This window comes from Tupaia chinensis, unplaced genomic scaffold (genome assembly GCF_000334495.1).
Source record: "Tupaia chinensis unplaced genomic scaffold, TupChi_1.0 Scaffold000272_1, whole genome shotgun sequence".
NCBI lineage: Eukaryota > Metazoa > Chordata > Mammalia > Scandentia > Tupaiidae > Tupaia > Tupaia belangeri.
In genome coordinates, this window is record NW_006159754.1 from 6,802,767 (window position 1) to 6,823,527 (window position 20,761).

The 20,761-nt window shown below is 41.4% G+C and overlaps 1 protein-coding gene and 1 long non-coding RNA gene across 6 annotated transcripts in view; one reads left to right on the forward strand and one right to left on the reverse strand.

Moving 5' to 3' along the window:
* The window catches only part of KCNAB1 (potassium voltage-gated channel subfamily A regulatory beta subunit 1), a 423,260-nt gene that overhangs the window by 125,354 nt on the left and 277,145 nt on the right, over positions 1–20,761 (forward strand). The window contains exon 1 of one of the 2 annotated variants that reach the window (XM_006149770.3): positions 8,352–9,361. The exons of the other annotated variant lie outside the window; for it this stretch is intronic. Within the exon in view, the coding sequence (XP_006149832.1) occupies positions 9,141–9,361 (221 nt within the window). The 5' untranslated portion in view covers positions 8,352–9,140. Of the gene's footprint in view, positions 1–8,351; positions 9,362–20,761 lie in introns of those variants that run through there. 2 annotated transcript variants of the gene reach the window in all.
* Positions 1–20,761, reverse strand: part of LOC102499316 (uncharacterized) — a 31,099-nt gene that overhangs the window by 1,921 nt on the left and 8,417 nt on the right. The window contains exons 2-5 of one of the 4 annotated variants that reach the window (XR_001370449.1): positions 13,913–13,983; positions 6,233–6,319; positions 1,442–1,504; positions 212–327 (exon numbers count right to left, since the gene is read on the reverse strand). This is a non-coding gene — a long non-coding RNA (uncharacterized LOC102499316). Of the gene's footprint in view, positions 1–211; positions 328–1,310; positions 1,505–6,232; positions 6,320–13,912; positions 13,984–20,761 lie in introns of all 4 variants that reach the window. The other 3 variants (XR_334715.1, XR_001370450.1, XR_334716.1) reach the window with 3 other exon arrangements.

The following is a 20,761-nucleotide window of genomic DNA, read 5'->3' on the forward strand; positions in this document are numbered from 1 at the left end:
GGGTAGATTGGCCCCAAAAAAAAAACCCTAAAAAAAAAAAAAAAAAAAAAAAAAAAAAAAAAAGGAATAAAAAGATGAATACAAAATGATAGCTTGAGGTAATTTTAAAACAACCCAACTGTATAAAATAACAACAGCAGCAACATCAATAACAGCCACCATAAAGATAAACATGAAAAATCAAAAATACCAAGATGAAGGGTATACTGACCAAAATGTTAGCAATGATTATACTTGTAAGTCCTGGATTAGTATGAGACATCTTTTCCCTTCTTTCTTCCATGTATTCTTGTTTCTTCTACCACTATGGCAAGGTTTCACATATACCTAAAAAAAAAAATTACCTATTCCCTTCTAATTCCTTTTATTTTTATTATTTATTTATTTATTTATTTATTTATTTATTTTCCGGAGAGGTTTTTGCCATAGGGCGCATGTGCTTGCCAGACAGAGACAGAGAGACAGAAAGCGAGAAATCACCCCCCAGGGGGGATGGCCATGCCGCAATCCCTTCTTCTCCATTCTTCTCTTGGGATCTTGGGCACGCACGCACACACGCCCGGCGTGAGTTTTAAGCCACTGGGTCCAGGACTCAAACTGTGGTCGACTACATGGGAGTCCAGCAACATAGCCATTATGCTAACTGCTGGTCCCCTTCTAATTTCTTTTATTATGAGCATATGATAAATTAATAATAGGGAAAAACAACCTTTAAAAAGGTATTAAGCTAGGTGTGGTGGCATGCACCTGTAATCCCACCTACTCAGGAAGCTACGGGAAGATTGTGAGTTTGAGGCCAGCCTGAGTAACAGAGTGAGATCCTATCTCCAGGGGAAAATTTTGTTTTACGTCACCTGCCTCATAAATAATACATGTGCGTTGTAAAAACTTCAGATAATACAGCCTTGATGGAGAATAAGGTAAGAAGTTTTTTTTAATCTTTAAACTAGGAAATTTATTTATAGAATGAGAGAACTATGTTTTTTTGAAAAAATACATATAGCTGGCTGTGTGATGTAGTGGAAAATATTCTTGAATGCAAGTCACGATATTTAATGCTGCTTCAGACTCTGCCACTAACTAGTTTTGTGACACCAGGGAAATTATTTTATATTGCCTGTTTCTTCCCAGCTTTACTGAAGTGTACTTGGCAAATAAATATTCCATATACTAAGATATACAACTTGATAATTTGATATATAGATACATTGTGAAATAATCACCATAACAAGCTATCGGGTTGTTGGAAAGGTCATGACCCATAGAAAAAATATGTCATGACTTTTTTGACAACCCAATAATTAACATACCTATCATCTCACAGAGTTATCTTTGCGTTTGTGCGGTAAAAATACTTAAAATCTATACTTTTATCAAATTTTAAGTTTGCAGTACAATATTGTTAACTATGGACACCATGCCGTGTATTAGATCCTTAGACCTTAGTCATCTTGCATTTCTGTGCCCTTCAGCCATTTACTCCACATTTTCTCCTGCCATGTTCCTAGAAATGAATGGAATAAAAAAGAAGTGAGAACACATACCTTTTTATAAGAACATATTAGATATTGTGAGATAAAGAAACATGTAGTAATGGCTTTTCTCATCCCATGAAGGCAAACAATTTGAACTGTAACAAATGAATTTTGACCCATGAGCTTATTTTTTGAAAGGTCTCCAGATTGGATGTTTTTCAGCTCCACAAGGAAAGTTGGTTTTATGTGGAAGGTTCTTCAGATTCTGACTCACTTCAGTTTTGCAAGGGTGGTGAGGAATGATTATGTAGCTCCATCTATAGACTCTTTAGTTTCTAGCCTAATTAATCCAGATGCTTAACCAAGACTGGTTCCCTCCCTTTCCTCTGGAATGCAATAATGGATATGAAAGCTTTTAACTTGGTGCCTAGAACATAATGGGTGCTTACATTTTTTGGCCTTTTTTCCTTCCTTCCTTTATTCCATTTGAAATACTTTAAATTACCACAAAATGGAAGTTTAGAACATTATCTTATTAAAAAAAAAAACAGTATAATACTATCTTAGAAACCATCGTAGATCATCAGGTCTTCAAATTCTCCTGTTTTTCCTGTGCTGGGAAATGAGTTCTTAATTGCTGCCAGCCAGGAGGCCATCATGATGTGGTTGCCGACGCTTGTAAGTGTGCGACCACACTTCCAGAGTAGGTGTCAGCAGCTTGGGAAGAAATCCTCAAAGCAAAAGTTGAGCATGCTTTTTAAAAAAATGCTGTATCACCGATGCAAGGGATGACTGTGTGGAGAGATACAGACATTGAAAACTCGGAGTAAAACTTCCAGAAATTTCCAGTTCTGAAAATGAACACATTTCAGGAGAACCTTAACCAATATATTTGTCTTATTCTTTTCTTTATATACAGGAGTGCAATTTGGGGAAAGGAAGGAATCTAATTAAGTAAAAAGACTTTGGGGGGGTTATTTGAAAATAAGTTTGAGGAGACAACAATATTGTGTCATAATTAATTAGCCATTTGTTTTTACTTTAGAGGTACATAAAATAATTGTGTGCCTTCTGGTTGTTGATGTCTTATATCAGCTGAAATATAATGATTCCAATTATCTTTGAAAACAAATTATCTGTAAGCTTTTAGAAAAATCTTTGACTCAAAGACATGGCGAGCAGTTCTGAGGATCTTGTTTTAATATAAGACAATGTGAGAAATTATACTAATGGCTACTTGTAAAAAAAGAACAATCTTTATTTTCAAGTTCCAAATCACCTTATGAGAAATTACCTACCATGAAGGGATCTGAACAAAAGAGTCTGAATTGTGAATTTCCTCTTTTTCACACCTGTTTCCTATAATGTAATGGCCCCTTACCTTGAATATCTAAACTTATGGATAAGTACTGGAGGTCTGCGGATGCATCTGATATGTCAGAATTGTCAAATTCAGGAACGAGCTATCAGTGACTGTGGATAGAGTCTATATGTTCATTTCTGTTCTTTGATTATGTTCTGATTCTGGACATGTGTTGGTAGTGTGAGCAAATTCATATTAAACCTGCCCTCAGAGTTTCCTGGTGGCATTCTTTGATGAGTCTGTTTTTGCACAGATGCAGAAAAGTAGACATCTGGAAGTTTCTGCTATTCAGCACGGCCCCGAGTATTCCCAATTAGGTCTCTCAATTTCACTTTCTCTGTTATTCCAAAAGCTGTGCCCATGCATATGGGGGGGGGGGGCATGCTAATTTTCATGGCGGGTTCAATAAATTGCTTTCCAAACCCACATTTTAAGAATTTCTGATAAATAGCAAACTCTCACCCTAACAATTTCTCTTTTAATCACAAATGATAGCATAGAAAGTGGCTTGCCATCTGTACACTTGCATGTTTAAAATTCTTCCAATATTAGCAGATTCTTTTCTGTTTTGGATAAATCCGGTTTTGCCTGGCTGCATAATTGAATGTTTTCTGGTCCCTGCTGGATGTGGTTTCTAGTGGAAAATTAAACCATAAGTTCTAAGTGGCCTCAATTAAAAAAAAAAAAAAAAAAACGTTTGGTTGTGACTTTACTGGTAAAAAAATAGAATTAATCAGAAATGTGCTAGGTGATTGGAAACTTTTTTTTTTTTGAGAGGTTTTTACTATAGGGTACGTGTGCTCACCAGAAAGACAGAGACAGAGCGACAGAAAGTGAGAAATCACCCCCAGGGGGTATGGGCACACCAGGGAGATGGCCATGCCATGATCCCTTCTCCTCTATTCTCCTCTTGGGATCTTGGGTATGCATGCACACGTGCCCGGTGTGAGTTTAAACCACCAGGTCTGGGACTTGAACCATGGTTGACTACATGGGAGTCCAGCGACATAGACATTATGTCAACTGCTAGTTCCTAGAACCTTTTCTTTAAGGAATGAGAATTAAAGTATCATGAAGTGGTTGAAAAGATTAGCAAAAGACGTACTCAAAAGATGCCAAGCATGGGTGATTTGTTTTAAAATTTTAGAATTTTCAAAGAATTATTTATTTTTATTTTTATTATTATTATTTTTAATTTGTTGTAGGACATGTATGCTCATGAGAAAGAGAGACAGAGACAGAGAGAAAGTGAGAAAACAAGCTGCCAGGTCTGGGACTCAAACTGTGGTTGGTCGTGTTGGAGTCCAACACCTTAACAATCACCATGTCACCTGCTGGCCCCCAATTTTAGAATTTTTAAATTGAATGTCTTAAAAGTTTTTTTTTCTTTTCAAAGATTTATATTTTCAAGGACATAGGCCATCCCAACAGGGTCCTGATGCTGCTATCCACCCCCAGCCTCAACTAATCTTATCAAGGACACATGCATAGGCAAGACATGCACAGAGCAGCCTCAGGCCATGAACCCAGGACCTTCCCACATGGATCCAGCTGCATTATTGCTATGCTACCATTTGACCCTTACATTGAATTCTTTCTATCACCCATATAAAGAATAGGGTTCCTTTTAAATTATATTAAAAAACGGCACTATTAAAGCACTTGTCACAAAGATGCTCTTGCAGGGGAACAACATGCTTAGTGGTTAAGAACCAAGTTTCTGGAGACAGGCTGCCTCAAGGCTGCCAGTGTCATTATGGGCAAGATATTAAATTTTGCTGCATTTTGTTTCCTCCTCTGTGGAATGGAGTTGATAATGCTAGCACCTCCCCTGGGGAGAATGAAGACTCTGAGGCTCAGGGAGGTTAAGTATCCTGCCCAAAGGTGTGTGAGAAGGAAGGGGCAGAGTAGAGCTGTCTTCCAACTGTCTTCGCACCCTCAAATCCCTTGAGTTATCATGCATACTCTAAGATCATCATGAGGAGATAAGGGCATTGGGATTGTCAATGATGTAGCCTATGATGTGTTCCTAACCAGCTCTCCACGACCCAATATGGCTGACATTAATGTCAATGAATTCCAGATACCACGTGATGAATAAGCATCAACTGCGGCCCAGATGAAATAGAAGAGTTAGTGATTATTTGGCCCTACACAGTGTTGCAATATATATGGTATGTACATAACAGAAGGGGGTCTTATCTTAGAAGTGAATAGGTATCCCCAAGGGCCAGCCACTGGCATGATGTTTGAGACAACTGTAGCCCAGTGGCCAACTGGGCAATTCGAGTCCCAGACTTAGTAACTTGAAATTCATCACATTGGACACATGTGCATGTGTGCTCAAAATCCCAAAAGAAGAACAGAGGAGAAGGGATTGAGGAGTGGCCATTCCCTCTAGGAGAGGGTATTTTCTCAATTTTCCTCTCTCTGTCTCTCTCTGATGAGCACATGTGCCCTATAATAAATTTTTAAGACAAGTATTTCCCTCTCACATGCCTACTGAGAGAAAAGGGGCCTACAGAGGTATAGTGATACACCCGAGGGCACATGTGAAGTGACAGGGTAGGTTTGGAACCTGAGCATTTGTTTCTGGTGTGGGGCTCCTTTGACCCCTCATGGCACCTGGGAGGGTGCTGATTCCTTTTTTTGGGAGAAGTTTTTAGTATAGGGCGCGTGTGCTTGCCAGACAAACAGAGAGAGACAGGGTAGGGTTAGGGCTCACCCCAGTGATCTCACTTACCTCAGTTACATCTTAAATGGCTCTATCTCCAAATAGTTACATTTTGAAATACTAAGAGTCAGAGCTTCAACACCTGAATTTCGGGGGAACCCAGTTCCAACTCGTAGCTATACTCTACACTTGTGGGTCTTACTTGAATCTGAAATAGTATCTGCAAGGACTGCTCCAGGTGCTACTGCGTTACCATGAAAGAGTACACATTCCAGCTAGTTAGCACGTGGCCTGCTAGCACTAAGGGATTAGGAAGGAGCATACTTCTAGCCAACTGTTGTCTAATTTCCAAACTCCTGAGACCTACTGCTTCATTAACACTGGGAGGGGTGAGCATGGCTGGGGGAAGACACCAAGCTGCTGGTTGGCTGTCAGAACACCCGTGTGGCTTCAGACCTGCAAAGTACACTGGGCTGCAAGAAAGACTTGGCACCAGGGACATCCTCTGACCTCAGCCCTTTGGTTTTCTTTGAGGCAGGAATGAAGGACAAAAGCTGGGCCACTCACGGGCCCGCAAGAGGTGGAGACAGGAGCACAGGGCAGTCATTCACACTCTAAGCGAGTGGGCTGTGCTTAAAAGGAACGTGCAGGAGTTTTCTTACTTTTACTTATTAAGAAAGCAGGTTTATCCAAGAATATAGCATCTTCCCAGCCACCTACCTTCCTTCCTCCTCCCTCTTCATTTCCTTATCTCTTCTTAATTATTTATAGTGAGGGCCTGCTATGCACAAGGCACTCTGCTTGGTCCTGTGGGGGAAAGAGGTGACTCATAGGAGCTCTGCCTTGCATACTTTATTCGGATAACCCATTCCCTGCTCTGGTTTGAATTTCGCTTTCAGGCATTGCTCTGCTACTTCTTGGCAAACCTGAAAGCCACCTGGACTAAGTGTCTCCAGACTTCCCTCCCTCCAAGTTCTCTGTCCTTCCTGTGGAGTGAGCAGGACTGTCAACCCAGCCCTTCCCCAGCCGCTCTGCTCCCTCTCAGCCAGGGCCTCAGCAGAAGCCTTGGCCCCTGACCCCTCTGTCTGGCTGGTTAATAACTCGCTCTGTTCTGCCTCCCAGGCTTCTTTGTTTTTCCTTTTTTGATGTGTTCCTTCTGATTCCTCCCACTTCTTCCTCTTCTCATTTTTGACTCCTTCCCTGATTCACATTGATCATCTCGGATGAGCCAGCTTAGTATGGAAAACTGAAGGTTCTAATGATTTACTTCCTCTCTTCCCACTGTTTGTTCTGGGGGAAGGATATGCGTCCAGTATGCCTTCCTCAGAGCTGAGTCTATAAAGTCAGGTCCTAGAGCATTCGTCCCTATCCACAACCTTCCCTCCTCCTCAGGTCACTTCCCAGTCATTGAGCATTACTCAATGTTTAGTTTTTAAAGTAAAGAGTAGGAAGGACATAGGACTTAAATAACGAGATTATACAACGTGATTTAAAGCTTCTCTGCAGGTTATAATATGTTAGGATTCATGCCTGAAACAGAACACAAAACAGGCACATATTCTACTTGAAAATTTCATTCCTACAACCTCATTCCAAGGAAAAGAAGTGGTCAAATCAACTTTTTTATTTTTCCTAATCACATAGAAGCAACTAGATTATTCTCTCCAAACCTGGCAGCCCCTAAGATGGCTGCCCCCCATCTCCTGCTAATTCAGTGTAACCCATTCTTCATGCCCCAGGCAGAAATCCCATCTCTCTGTCAGATGCCTGGGCACCTGTGGGTCCTCTGCCTCAGCCACCTTTGTACCCAGGGTCAGACAACTAACAGGGAATTTGTAGACGTGCCGGGGTGGACTTGGAATGAACTTTCTCCAGCCTCCTAGAACCCCCCGCTTCACTCTAGCGTATTTAGTGTCCATACCACTCGTTTGGACATATCCTAGATGCCTTTTGACATTGCTAACTAGTCCCCTTGAGACCGAACGCTTTGTCCTTTTCACCAAGATTGTCCATTCCTTGATGTGAGGGACACTGCTTCAGTTATTCCTCCATATTGCTTCCCATTGTCTGGTGCACAGGGAGTGTACACAAATATTGTTGCTTTAAAGGCTGTTTCTTTTGCCTTGACAGCAGTGTCTGTTGGCAACCATGTGCAGAAAGCTGATTTAGCAGAAACCGTAATTTTATTGGGAGTAAATTTTGAGGAGTGTTTGATTTCCATGCCTTTTAAGTGGAGCGGTAAATTGTCAGCAGAATTGCTTCGTTTGGTCAAAGGCATTTACTGAGCAGTTGCTTTGCACAGAACACCAAACCAGACAATGTTCTGCCTGGTAAGGGCTCAGAGTCCACAGAACGTCTTGCTGCGGGCCCTGACTGGGGGAGAGTGTTTGTGCTCACCAGTGAGCCACGATGATCCGTGGGCTCTGCGCGTGGTCCAGCCATGCCTGAACCTTCCTGTGGGAGGGACCTGTGGCTGAATGCAACCCCCTTCCGTGGTGCTGGATTGTTGCCCCTCTCCCAGCCTGTCCCTCCCCTGGTAGCCAGAAGAGATTTTGCAGTAAGTTAGCAGACTTGACTCCAAAAAGCACACTGGCTTTTCAAGAAACTTCAAACTTACCTGCAAAAGAAATAACGTGCAGGGAGGAATGAACCCGACAAAGCTAAAAGGGAGGGATTTCAAGCTGTGTTTTAGCAAGCCAGTCACAGAGTATTCACGTGTTAATTCATTGGCACGTTCAGTGGCAGAAGCACCTCCACTCTGGCGTCCCCCACTTGCAACTGTTGGGCTGCAGCAGAATTTGTTCTGAGTCCGGGCAGAGCCCCCTTCTGCGGAGCAGCCCTCTGGATTCATTTACAGCAAGTCTGGTGAAAGCGCTCCTCGCCTTCTCATTGCACACAAAGGCGAGGAGCTCCTTAAAGGGACCTGCCTGCCTCTGCGAGCAGCTGACACCCGAGTCAGTGCGGGCGCAGCCAGCCAGTCTTTCCCCGAGAATGAGTGGGGAGGGGTCCTGAGGCGCTCCCACGTCCTCCCTGTGCGAGGGAGGGAGGAAACTGACAGCCAGAGCGGATGCAGACCCCCGGACCGCGGGGAGCGGCTTGCGATTAGCTGCTTCTTGGGGTGCTCCGCGCGCCAGTGGAGCATCCTGCCTGTGTCCAGAGGATGCTGGCGGCGCATCTTGCGGTATGCCTGCGTTGATTTGAGCCAGCGCCCAGAAGCGAGCCCGCATTCAGACACAGCGCACAGGCTTCGGGCAAGGCTACGTGCCGTCACCATGAATGCTCAGCTCTAGGCTCTGCAAAAGCCTCCGACCACATGGATTTGGCTGTTTAATCAACCGAGATTACCGCCCGGGAAGATTTGCAAGCCTGATCCGCGCTCCAGCTGCTGTGACAACTTCGGGGTTGGCTGTTTACTTCTCTCGGTCTCCGGGACTCTGTCCTGCACCACAGCCTCTTCTGCCACTTTGCCGGCTCTAAAGTCAGCCTCCAGGTCTCCTCTGAAGGCGTCCCCAGGAAGCGGGGGCAAGGAGGGGTTAAAGGCGAGCAGAAGCCCTCCCAACTGCTCAGCCTCTCCTGCCTGCCTGTGTTCTGGGGTTCTGAGAGGGACCGCGCGCTGCCCGGGGAAGCAATGCAAGTCTCCATAGCCTGCACAGAGCACAATCTGAAGAGCCGGAATGGTGAGGACCGACTTCTGAGCAAGCAGAGCTCCACCGCCCCCAATGTGGTGAGCGCAGCCCGGGCCAAATTCCGCACGGTTGCTATCATCGCGCGCAGCCTGGGGACGTTCACCCCTCAGCATCACATTTCTCTCAAAGAGTCCACCGCAAAGCAGACTGGCATGAAATATAGGTAGGAACGTCAGATCCCCTCTGCCCGTGGCTTCCGCGTTCTGTACAGGTGCAGTGGAGACAGCCCATGGTCTTGAAAAGTGACTTACTTATCAGTGGGTTGCTTAATTTAGAATTCTCAGGTGTTTCTAAAATAGCTCCTTAGGAGGACGGAAAAGCCCAAGGTGGTTGTGTGTGTGTGTGTGTGTGTGTGTGTGTGTGTATGCTTTTTAAAAGTGTAGTCCATTTTGTATATTCTACAGTGCTATGAATACCTTAGGAGGTGTGTAAATTTTGGTCCACAGACAAAACACAACTGCTAGAAACTGGTGTTTAGATCAGGGTAGTTTTCCCAAAACAAATGCGTGTGCCTTGTAAAGACTACAGTTTCTGTAACTATACTAACAAAAATAGTTTTCCACTGAACACAGCACTCCTCTTCATCTTCTGAAAGACCAAGGAAACAAGTCCTATGCAACACTTTTAAGGTTTTTTTTGCAGAAAAAATACTTTTATAATGGCACATTAGGTTGAACACTGCCATATTTAAATCTAAATTACTGCTTGATACAAAACATAGAACTTGTCAAGTGTGGAGAAAAGGTCTGTTGTTGTAATATCGCCACTTTCTTCATACATTTTCAAGTTTCTTCTTCTTCTGTATTGTTTTCCGTAGTTGCAAATCTTTGCGGTAACAGTCGATGCTCTCTCTAATAGAAAAGGACTTAAATTTGATAAGTAGAAAATTTCACTATTCAAGTATGTGACTCCTACCTCCTTACATTGGTTTTGTTCCAAGGCTTCTTGACTATGTCCTTCAAACTATGGTGCCTTTAGTTTCTGTAAGCATTTGCAGATGTAGAAAAGCTACTGACATATCTTCCAAAGACTTTGGTTGCTCTAGTTCACACATAGGCTTTTGTTAATTATTTACACTTAACTATCTCTTCTCTTGTTAGGAGCCAAGCTTGAGGGATAAAGTAAGCTTAATAAATGAAAATCATGCACACCTAAGACTACGGTTTTCGTATGGAGTTGTTGAAATAAACATTTAAACATTTATGTACACACACATACACACACACACACACACACACACATATATCTATATAAAAGTTGCCCTTGCAAGAAGTTTCTTTGCAGAGTTACTGTAGAACTTCCCATTGCAAAAATATCAAGCACCAATGTTTTGATGTTTTCGAGTCATTAAGAAAGACAGTCTGTGAGTGAGACATAACGAAACAACCATAGCCAAAGCTCTTTGCCCAGCCGCAGTAAAAGTGCAAGTAGCCAAACTCTAGTCAACTCGTCGAAGTGCCGGCAGGGTGATGGCTCTCTGCCTTGCCCAGGATGTTGGTGATGGAGAGTGAGGCCCCACACTGACAGGTCTCTAAATGATACTGCAGTCTCCGGTGCACTGGCATCTCCTATCATTGCTGCCGTGGCACACACCCAGCCCCTGCCCTGTGGACTGCATGCAGTTCAGCTGCTGAGATGAAGAGCTACTGACTTCCTGGGCAGGAACCCCAGGAATGGGAGGTTCCAGGATTAAAATGGATCTCAAAAGAGTGGTTCAAATGGTGGCCTCCAGCATTTTCGCAGCACTATAAATTCTCTCTTTGTAAAACAGATCAAGTAAAATGGAATGTCACTTCTTGTGCAGTTTTATAGTTGAATGGATGACGGTGCTGGAACCGTTTGGTCCATTGAGGGCTTTTAGAAGTCAGGCGCTTTCCCTTAAGGTTCTTCTGGTAACATGTATAGTTCTACTCAGGAGGCTGTCTGTCTGTTTCCCAAAAGTCCATGTGTGAGCAAGATTCACCTGGGTACCCTTCATTGCTGGCAACTAAGGACAGCTCTTCTCTGACAAAACGTTACCCACCTGGGGGTCTTCTGGATAGTGGGAATTATTTGTTGTTTATGGCGACTAAGCAAGATGCCTCTTCTGCTTCTTATTATGAATGGCTCCATTTATGACAGTCAGAGATGTGTGTGTGTGTGTGTGTGTGTGTGTGCGTGTGAGAGAGAGAGAGAGACTTAATTCTCGCTTTCAAATTCTACTCAGAATGACCTTTATGAAAGCATTACGAGATTGTACAAAACATATGCCAAACTCTCTTAGGGCTGGAAGTAGGAAAAAAGACTAACTATATGCTTTATCAAAATGACAGAATCACTTTTTATTAGCCGAGTTATCTTTTCATATTGTTACTAACATGCAATGTGCGGATATGGGCTATTTGTTAGCAAGTAATGCTGCAGGGTGAGAAAGGTAATTGGCTTGAGTAAATATTCTGGCAAATGCCTGAAGGAACTGGGATGAAAAGTTAATGGCAAATTGTGGTTCTAATAATATTTATTTCATCCTCAAAGATGGTTTGCAGAGCTCCTAGGGGGATCCATGAACTACCTAGAAGTTCAAAACTATTGTCTTTTTGTGCTTTTTTTTTTTTTTTTTCTTTTTGATGAGAAGGCTTATGGCTTTCATTAGAATTTTTAAAGTGTCCACTACTCAAAAATAGATTGTCCACTATCACCAGTTTTATTAAGTGAAGAGACACTCATTTAGTCGACAAGCATTTATTGAGCACTTACTGTGTACCAGAAACCTTACTAGAGTTGAGTACACAAAGGTGGATAAAACAGACAAGGTTGCTTGAAACTTAAATTTAGAGTGGGGAAACAGCATAAATAAGAGATGGAATGAATGAGAAAATTGCCTATTGTAAGACACTCTTATGAAGGTTATACTTAGGGTGAGTATTAGAGTGATGCCTAGGCCGATTTAGTGTTTCCATCAGATGCTATCAACTCTGTGTCAGTTCCAGTGTTAAAGGTTACATCTTAGAGCATGAATTATGCTCATATCTGCTACCAAATTTGCTATCCCAATGACTACTTTCAGGTCCAATACTGCTATGTTACCTGGCAGTGGAGGACATATTTATGATCCTAGCACATAAGAACACTTTCTACTAATATAATGCCTTATGAATGCTAAAGCCCAAGTTATATTATAACCTATGAGTACTAGCCTTTCATCCAAAACTCATGATATGGGAATTTTAGAAACAACTGGTATACACTTGTGCAAAGCATTAAGTCGCAAAAATGAAGTCCTCAAAACGACTGCTATCACAGCATCATGTGCAAGAATCTTGTATAAAACTGGCTAGTTCAAGGTTGAAGATGGAAGAAAATGACCTAGTAGAACATTCTGCCATCTAAATGCTATTGTCAGCCCAAGAGCAAGCTTCTACCCAGTGTTTATCCTGGGAACTATTCTCCATGTAAATAACACAGGACTGATCTGTTTCCTAGAGCTTTTACCCGTGTGCTTTATTAATGCATGTGAGTTTCTTTATTCTAGTGTTGCAGATGTTATTGATCTCGGAGACCCCCCACCCTGCCAGTCTGACATACACTCTGCCACCACAAGTCATGCAGGCACACATGATAGATGCAGTACATACAGGAACCTTTCATCCTAAGAACAGCAAATCACTCAGAACGAAAGCTAAGCCAAGTTTGTTTTTTGTTTGCTTTTGTTTGTTTGGTTTGTTGTTTATAATCTTTTAGATAACTTTTTAGAATAATCCCCCTACTAGTATTTGATATGATCTCAGAGCTTTTATCATTCAAAATTGAGCACATTTGTACTGATACGCCATTTTCTACATTCAAAATTATTTTAGCTCTAGGGACCAGCAGATAGCATAATGGCTATGTTGCTGGATTCCATGTAGTCAACTGAGGTTCGAGTCCCGGACCCGGTGGCTTAAAATCATGCCAGGTGCCTGTGCATGCCCAAGATCCCAAGAGGAGAATGGAGGAGAGGGAATTGCAGCATGGCCATCCCCTCTGGGGGGCGATTTCTCTCTTTCTGTCTCTCTCTCTCTCTTTGTCTTTCTGACGAGTGTACATGCCCTATAGCAAAAACTTCTCAAAAAAATTATTTTAGTTCTAGAACAGTTTGAATATCGATGGATTCAATTTCTGAGGAAAAGTTTGTTTGAAATATGTACATTCAAGGTAATGTAACTTTCTGCTATATAGTTATATAAAACATGCTTTGAAATGTTTAAGAGAATTTCTTACCAAAAATATCTGAGAAATAATCTTTAAATTCAGTTTTCCTTCTACACTTTACTATTGATTTTTTGAAGTAATTATAGATTCACAAGAATTTGGAAAAAAAAATGTAGAAGGAATTCCCAGGTATCCATAAATGTCGTGTTTCCCCAGTGGTGACATCTCGGTTAACTAGCTAGCATCATATCAATTCCAGGAAATGAAGGGTGGTACAGTACACAGATTCCACCAGGTCATTCATTTGTGTCTGTGTTGATATGTCTATGGAAACTTAGCACATGTACAGCTTTATGTAACCACCGCCTCAGTGAAGAATCAGAATTGTTCCATCATCCCAAAGCACCCTCCTGCATCCCTTTATAGCCACATTCTCAATCCCAAATCCTTGGTAACCACCCATCTGTGAACCACCTCTATAATTTTGTTGTTTCAAGAATGTTATATAAATGGAATCATACAGTATGTAACCTTTGGAGATTACCTTTTTTGGGGGGTTTTGTTTTTCCCCCACTCCAGCAGGTTTGCTCAGGGAAGCAAGAGAAAATCTTGTAGCTGTAAAAAACAACAGAGGTCACAGCACTATAGAGGTCGGCATAAACCATTTATACATAACGTGAACCTCGACAATGGAGGAGCCATTATGGATTTCTGAGCAGCATGTCTGGTTACAAAGTTCTATTAAGAAAAGACTAATCCAGGCTGGCCTTGTTGCCCAGTGGTTAAGGGAGCTGGATCCCATATGGCAACCAAGTGGGTTGACTCTTAGCCCTAGAGGCTTGAAAAATACACTGAGCATGTCTGTATGCATGCCCTAAATCTTGACAGGATGGAGAAATGGAGAAGGGATTGCAGCATGGTCGCATTCCATTAGGGGGTTTTTCTGCTTCTATCGCTGTCTCTCTTTCTCTCTCTAGCCAGGATCTGTGCCCTCTGGCAAAAATTGAAAAAACAAAAAGAAAAAAATCTGTCAGTAGTTGTTCCAAACAAACAAAAAAACACAAAAAACCCCCACAAAACCCTCTACAAGTTGTAGGTTTGAATTTGTGTTATGTTTTACAGCACTCTTTATTTTCCTATAGAAAATTAGGTCTATATGGAAGGGCTTCAGACTGGATACCAGATCCTTTCCCAAGCTATTCCTTTCACAGCCTCTTTATTAAAGCACACATCACAGCCACCGTTCTCTACCTCCCACGAATGGTGGGCAGATTTTGAATCAAAGCAATTCAAGTGAAAGATCAATCTCGTCAGCCAATTACGTAAAAGGCACTGAGTGCATGTGTGTATGTGTGTGTGTGTGTGTGTGCGAATGTGTGTGTGTATGTGTGTATGCACGCACATGCTAGTCCCTGTATAGGGAAAGTGGGAGGAAATAAGTGGGCTGAAGAGGAGAAAGAGAAGAGCCAGCTCTGTGGCCATGTTTCAAATAGAAATATTTGATTTTAGTCCAGAAAAGAGAGCAGCTTGGTTATTTAAAATGCCAAGTTTCTTTTTTTTTCTTTCTTTCTTTCTTTTTTGTTTTTGGTAAAGGATACCAATGTCATTTCCACGAACACTCATGGGTGTAGACTTTCCTCTCTGCCTCAAAGCAAAATGGTGAGAATGGGGAGGTGGAGAAACCTTCCTAAAAATTGGTTGCTGATTCAATCTCACAGAGTTTATTCCACCTCTGCAAGGCACCAGTCAGAAGTCTGGCATCCATGGGATGGTGAGAAAATGGTAGGAGGGGAGGGAGCCTCCGGGAAGTTGTTAGGCAAACGTTGTTCCAGTTCCATAGTTCTGGAAATGTGTGTGTGTGTGTGTGTGTGTGTATGGAGGGGTGGGTCTGCAGATCTCTGTGTGTGTGTTCATGCTTGTGCACATGCATGTGAAGAAATCTATAGACAGAATTTCTATAAACAGCTTATTTTCTAGCTGTAATCTTCAATTTGGCTGCTACTCATGGAGACCTTACTCCCAAATTCACTCAGTGACCTTCTTGAGACATGCACTCACTTCAAAGAATTTAAAGAAAAAAAAACTGTGTAAATATCAATTTATTGGCAGTTGGCATAATGGCTATGTCTCTGGACTCCCATGTAGTCAACCATGGTTCGAGTTCTGGACCCGGTGTCTTAAACTTATGCTGGGTGTATGTATGTATGTATGTGCCCAAGATCCCAAGAGGAGAATGGAGGAGAAGGAATTGCGGCATGGCCATCCACCCTGCGGGTGGTTTCTCGCTTTCTGTCTCTGTCTCTCTCTGTCTTTCTGGCAAATGCACGTGTCCGATAGCAAAAACCTCACCAAAAAAATACATCAATTTATGAACAGTATAATACTTAGGTCCAGTGAATCCAATCAAAATATACGACTCTTGAGTTCTTTGTGTTCTTCAAAGTACCTTTTAGGAGAGAAAACCCCTTTCTGAGAAAGGCTGGATTCATAAGCATCAATCAATTGATACTTTTTCTTCCAGAATTTCAGAACAATTCATATAGCCATGAGACCTAATAAGAAGTAATCTGATGTTGTGTTAATCATGTAATATGCTTAAAAAATGTTTTTATCACTAGTGTCACATTATTTTAAACAGAATGGCAGGTTTCTTAGTCAGAGTTACCCAAGAAAGCCAAGGAGAGAGGCAACACCAAACTTGGGTGCCCTGACTTCAGGTGCAATGTTCCTTATGCTCTTTGACAGTCTATGCTGCAGTTTCTTGGTTATGTCCCACTTTCGACAGAAAAGAAGTACAGTGCATGAAACATTTCTAGAAAGGACAGCTCCCTTCTCTACATATGCACAGTTTGCAGCTCAAGCTTCTATCTCAAGAAGAAGCAAAACCCTGCTATGCACTAAGAGAGCCAAATCAGCTCTGTCTCCTGCAAGGCTGGGAGGACCCCAAAATGCTTCCATGGCAGCTTTCTATGGGTGTATATTCTGAAGCTGGACGTTAATTCACTTCCAGATGATAGTGTGCTTAGCACTCCAGTGTCCACAGCACTGCTGTCTTAGAAAGAGCTCTACAAAACTGTGGGCACAGATAATCAGATAGAGCTACATGTCAACATTGGCTAGGAAATCACTTCTGGGCATTCAGTGCTAAAGCTTGCTCCTGAAACACAGAATTGAAATTCATTTAAAAATTCTTTTATTGTGAGTTGATTTTCAGTTACCCAGACTGGAAATCAAAACAAAAGCCCAGCAGTGATTTTTTTTTTTCTTGCATTTTTCTTGGAATCAACAGCTAGGGAGGACTCTGAGAGCACTCGCTCAGGCCATCTGGTCCAGCCCTCATGAGAAATCTGTTTTTCCAATTTGCACCATGCAGCAACTACTTGAAAAGGCCTCTGAAGAAATATTGTGTAATCCCCTTTCAGGCAGTCATGAGAAATTTGGCTCTTCTTTCTAAGTATCAGAATCATTCATTAAGCTCTGAAGTCCTCAGAGAAAGCAATAAGGAGAGGGTTTTTAGAATGCTTTCCTTTTGTCTGGAGCCCAACTGTTGAGTCAGGGAGGAAAATGAAGACAGAAGATTGAGGGTCAAGAAACTGGAAGCACACTAGTGGCCTACAGTGTGCTCAGCCTCCTCCTGGCCTCTAGAGAGAGGGATTCCTTCCCATTCAGGTCCTAGCACCTGCTCATCTGTCCTGACTTCTATTTCTAAAGGACCTAAGAGACAAAATATTCCACCACTACAAAACTCCTCCTTGCAATCAACTCAGATTCTTTAAAGTGACATTGAAAACTTCTTGGCCTGTCCTCTGTTGAGATAAAAATGAGCTAGCTCTAATTTCCTGCCTTATAAGGCTTCTGGTACTTGATAATCATTACTATAATTCAGCTTCCTAATTTCTAGAATGGTTCCCATCATTTTCCAAAGATTTCATTTTCTGACTCTTGACTGTAGCTATGACTCTCACTTAAACTCTCCATACAATGACTACTCTTCATCAAGTCAATTGGTGCTGGATGTAATTCCTAGTATAGGTCTATACTTCTCAGTACAGAGTGGCAGGGTTGCCTACTAGCAGAAACGTGCTTTGTTTTTTTTTTGTTTGTTTGTTTGCATTCCCTGGTGATACTTACTGGTTTAGAAGAAACAAAAATTTTTTTTGAATATTTTGAACCAATCTTTGAAAAAATTGCTTTGAAGCATGTAAAAATTATATTCTAACCTATTTGTTATGATAATGGGGTATTATTATGTTGACACATAGTAACTCTACTTTTTAAAGAGGTTTTTGCCTTAGGGCATGTGTGCTTGTCAGAGACAGAGAGAGAGAAACAAGAGACAGTGAAAGGAAAAGTGAGAAATCACCCCCCAGCGAGGATGGCTATGCCACAGTCCCTTCTCCTCCCTTCTCCTCTTGGAATTTTGGGCACATTTGCATACATGCCCAGCGTGATTTTCAAGCCACTAGGTCTGGGACTCGAACCATGGTCGACCATGTGGGAGTCCAGTGATGTAACCACTACACCATCTGCTGGCCCTGACACATAGTAACTCTTAAAGAATCATCAGCTCTAAAGGTCGTAATAGTGACAATTGAAGTCTCTGAGGTTAAAGAAATATGAAAAGGTCAAATGTGATATATCGGTTTTGATGGTCATTGAATATCCACTATGACAACTCATAATGTAATTAATTTACCTGTTGATATACTCTTATAGAGAAGGTTTTTTTTTTTCTTAACTTAACAGGTATAAATATAAAGGCAACCGCATATAACTGTAGTGTTATTAACAAGAAAGTTTTTATTTTTATTTATTTTTTATTGTTAACCAACACCTTGCAAGGGAGTGTTCAAGAAGGACTGAATTGTAGGAAATCCCAAGCGCAATGTTCTCCTTGATGAGTGCACATCTACTACAAGGCCCATCTGGTTTAACAGAGCTCTTACATAAGACTAGCAGGCTTTTTTCCTGAGGAGCACATGCTAATAAGCACCTTCTTTTCCTTTTTTTTTTTTTTGAAACTAGAGTTTTATGTTACTGATTTTCTGTTATTAATGTCTTTAGCCTGAGACCACAACAAACTCATTATAAAAATCAACTGTGTAAATAACATGGGTTTAATGAATGCCATTTCTCTCTCAACTCAAGAACCAGCAAAGAATTCCTCTGAGGGAGTTGATGAAAATAGATCTTTTACCCATCATCACTCCATTTCCTACCTCGTATGTACAAGGACTTTCGTATTATGTTGTCTTTGCATTTACTTAAAAAACTGTGGAGAAAAAAAGCCTATAAATACTCAGAAGAGAGACAAACGATCTGATTCCAAGCAGTTCTCCTCTTGATGGAAAGCACATTTGTTCAGTTTTAATGAAGAGAAAATAAATGTACTACTATTTTCAGAATGAAATAGCAGTGAGAGTTGCGAAATTCATGGTATAGCAGGCAACTTCTCAATAATGACTTATATTTTAGTTTTAAGAAAAGAGTTGAAAATTTCACTTTCACTCAAATACAATTTCCCCAGAAGCAATCATCTGGAAACCAGGAGACTCTTGGTCCATAAAAACTCAGGATACTCTCTTCCCTTCCCCCTTTTATTTTAGGTTTTCCCCATAGGGCACGTGCTCTTACCAGAGAGAGAGAGACAGAGAGAGGGAAAGTGAGAAATCACCCAACAGGGGAGTGGCCATGCTGCCATCCCTTCTCCTCTGTTCTCCTGTCAGGATTTTGGGCACAAATGTCCAGCAGGATTTTAAAGCCACCAGGTCTAAGACTTGAACTGCAGTCAACCATGTGGGAGTCCAGTACCTTAACCACCTTGCCACTTGCTAGCCCTGTGGGATTATTTCTTAATCAGAGAAACAAGGAGACATTTGCTTTGAGGTCTCCAAATACTATCAGATATTCCCTGAAGGCTTCAGAGAGAACTCCTATGGTCTTATTTCAAAATAAGAAGTGATTTAAAAGGGTATCCTAGTATCCTTAACACTTGTAGAGAAGTTATAAATACTGATAGACAGTGCTTATATAGAAAGCTAGAAATTTTATACTGTATTAGTTTCCTTTTGCTGCTGTACCCAATTATCACAAAATTAGTGCCTCAAAACAACATCTGAATTTATTATTTCACAATTCTGAGGCCAGAGTATAAAATCACTGTAGGCGAGGCTTGTCCTTTCTGGAGGGTTCAGAATAGAAATCCATTTCTTTGCCCTTTCCACCTTTCAGAAGTCACTTGTATTCATTGACTGGTGGCTCCTTTCTCAATCTTCAAAGAACATCACTCCAACCTCTCGTTCAGTCTTCACATATCTTTTTCTCACTTTGATCTTCCTGCTTTCTTCTTATAAGTGTGGTAACATCACTCTGCTGTGGTAACATTGAGCCCACCTGGATAGTCCCCCAAAGTCTTCTCATTTCAAAATCTTTAACTTAATTGCATCTAAGAAGTCTTTTTCTTTTCTTTTTTTCTTTTCTTTTCTTTTCTCTCTTCTTTTTTCTTCTTTTCTTCTTTTCTTTTCTTTTCTCTTCTTTTCTCTTCTCTTCTCTTCTCTTCTCTTCTCTTCTCTTCTCTTCTCTTCTCTTCTCTTCTCTTCTCTTCTCTTCTCTTCTCTTCTCTTCTCTTCTCTTCTCTTCTCTTCTCTTCTCTTCTCTTCTCTTCTCTTCTCTTCTCTTCTCTTCTCTTCTCTTCTCTTCTCTTCTCTTCTCTTCTCTTCTCTTCTCTTCTCTTCTCTTCTCTTCTCTTCTCTTCTCTTCTCTTCTCTTCTCTTCTCTTCTCTTCTCTTCTCTTCTCTTCTCTTCTCTTCTCTTCTCTTCTCTTCTCTTCTCTTCTCTTCTCTTCTCTTCTCTTCTCTTCTCTTCTCTTCTCTTCTCTTCTCTTCTCTTCTCTTCTCTTCTCTTCTCTTCTCTTCTCTTCTCTTCTCTTCTCTTCTCTTCTTTTCTTTTCTCTTCTTTTTTCTCCATAGCCAGTAATACAGGTTCCAAGGATTAGGACAGTCATGTTTTTCATGTGCCTACCACACATATCATGCAGATTGGTTGGGCAAGAGAGGGGAAAGGTAAAGACATCCCAAAGTATCAAGCATTTTATTAGCATCATTCTCTCTAGGTCTAAGATTTGCTAAGGTCAGGCAAGACAGCGAAAGGGAATAACGGAATCGATGAAAATGCTAGGTGTGTTGCCAGCAGGTGGAAGATGGTTAAGGTGTTGGACTCCCACATGGCCAACCAGTTTGAGTTCCAGAAGGGATAGCAGCCTTGTCATCCTTCCAGGGGTGGGGGTAGGAATTTCTCACTTTCCTTTTCACTGTCTCTCTGTCTTTCTTTGGTGAGCACATGCACTCTATGGCAAACACCTTAAAAAAAAAAAAAGAATTAAAAAAAGAAAGAA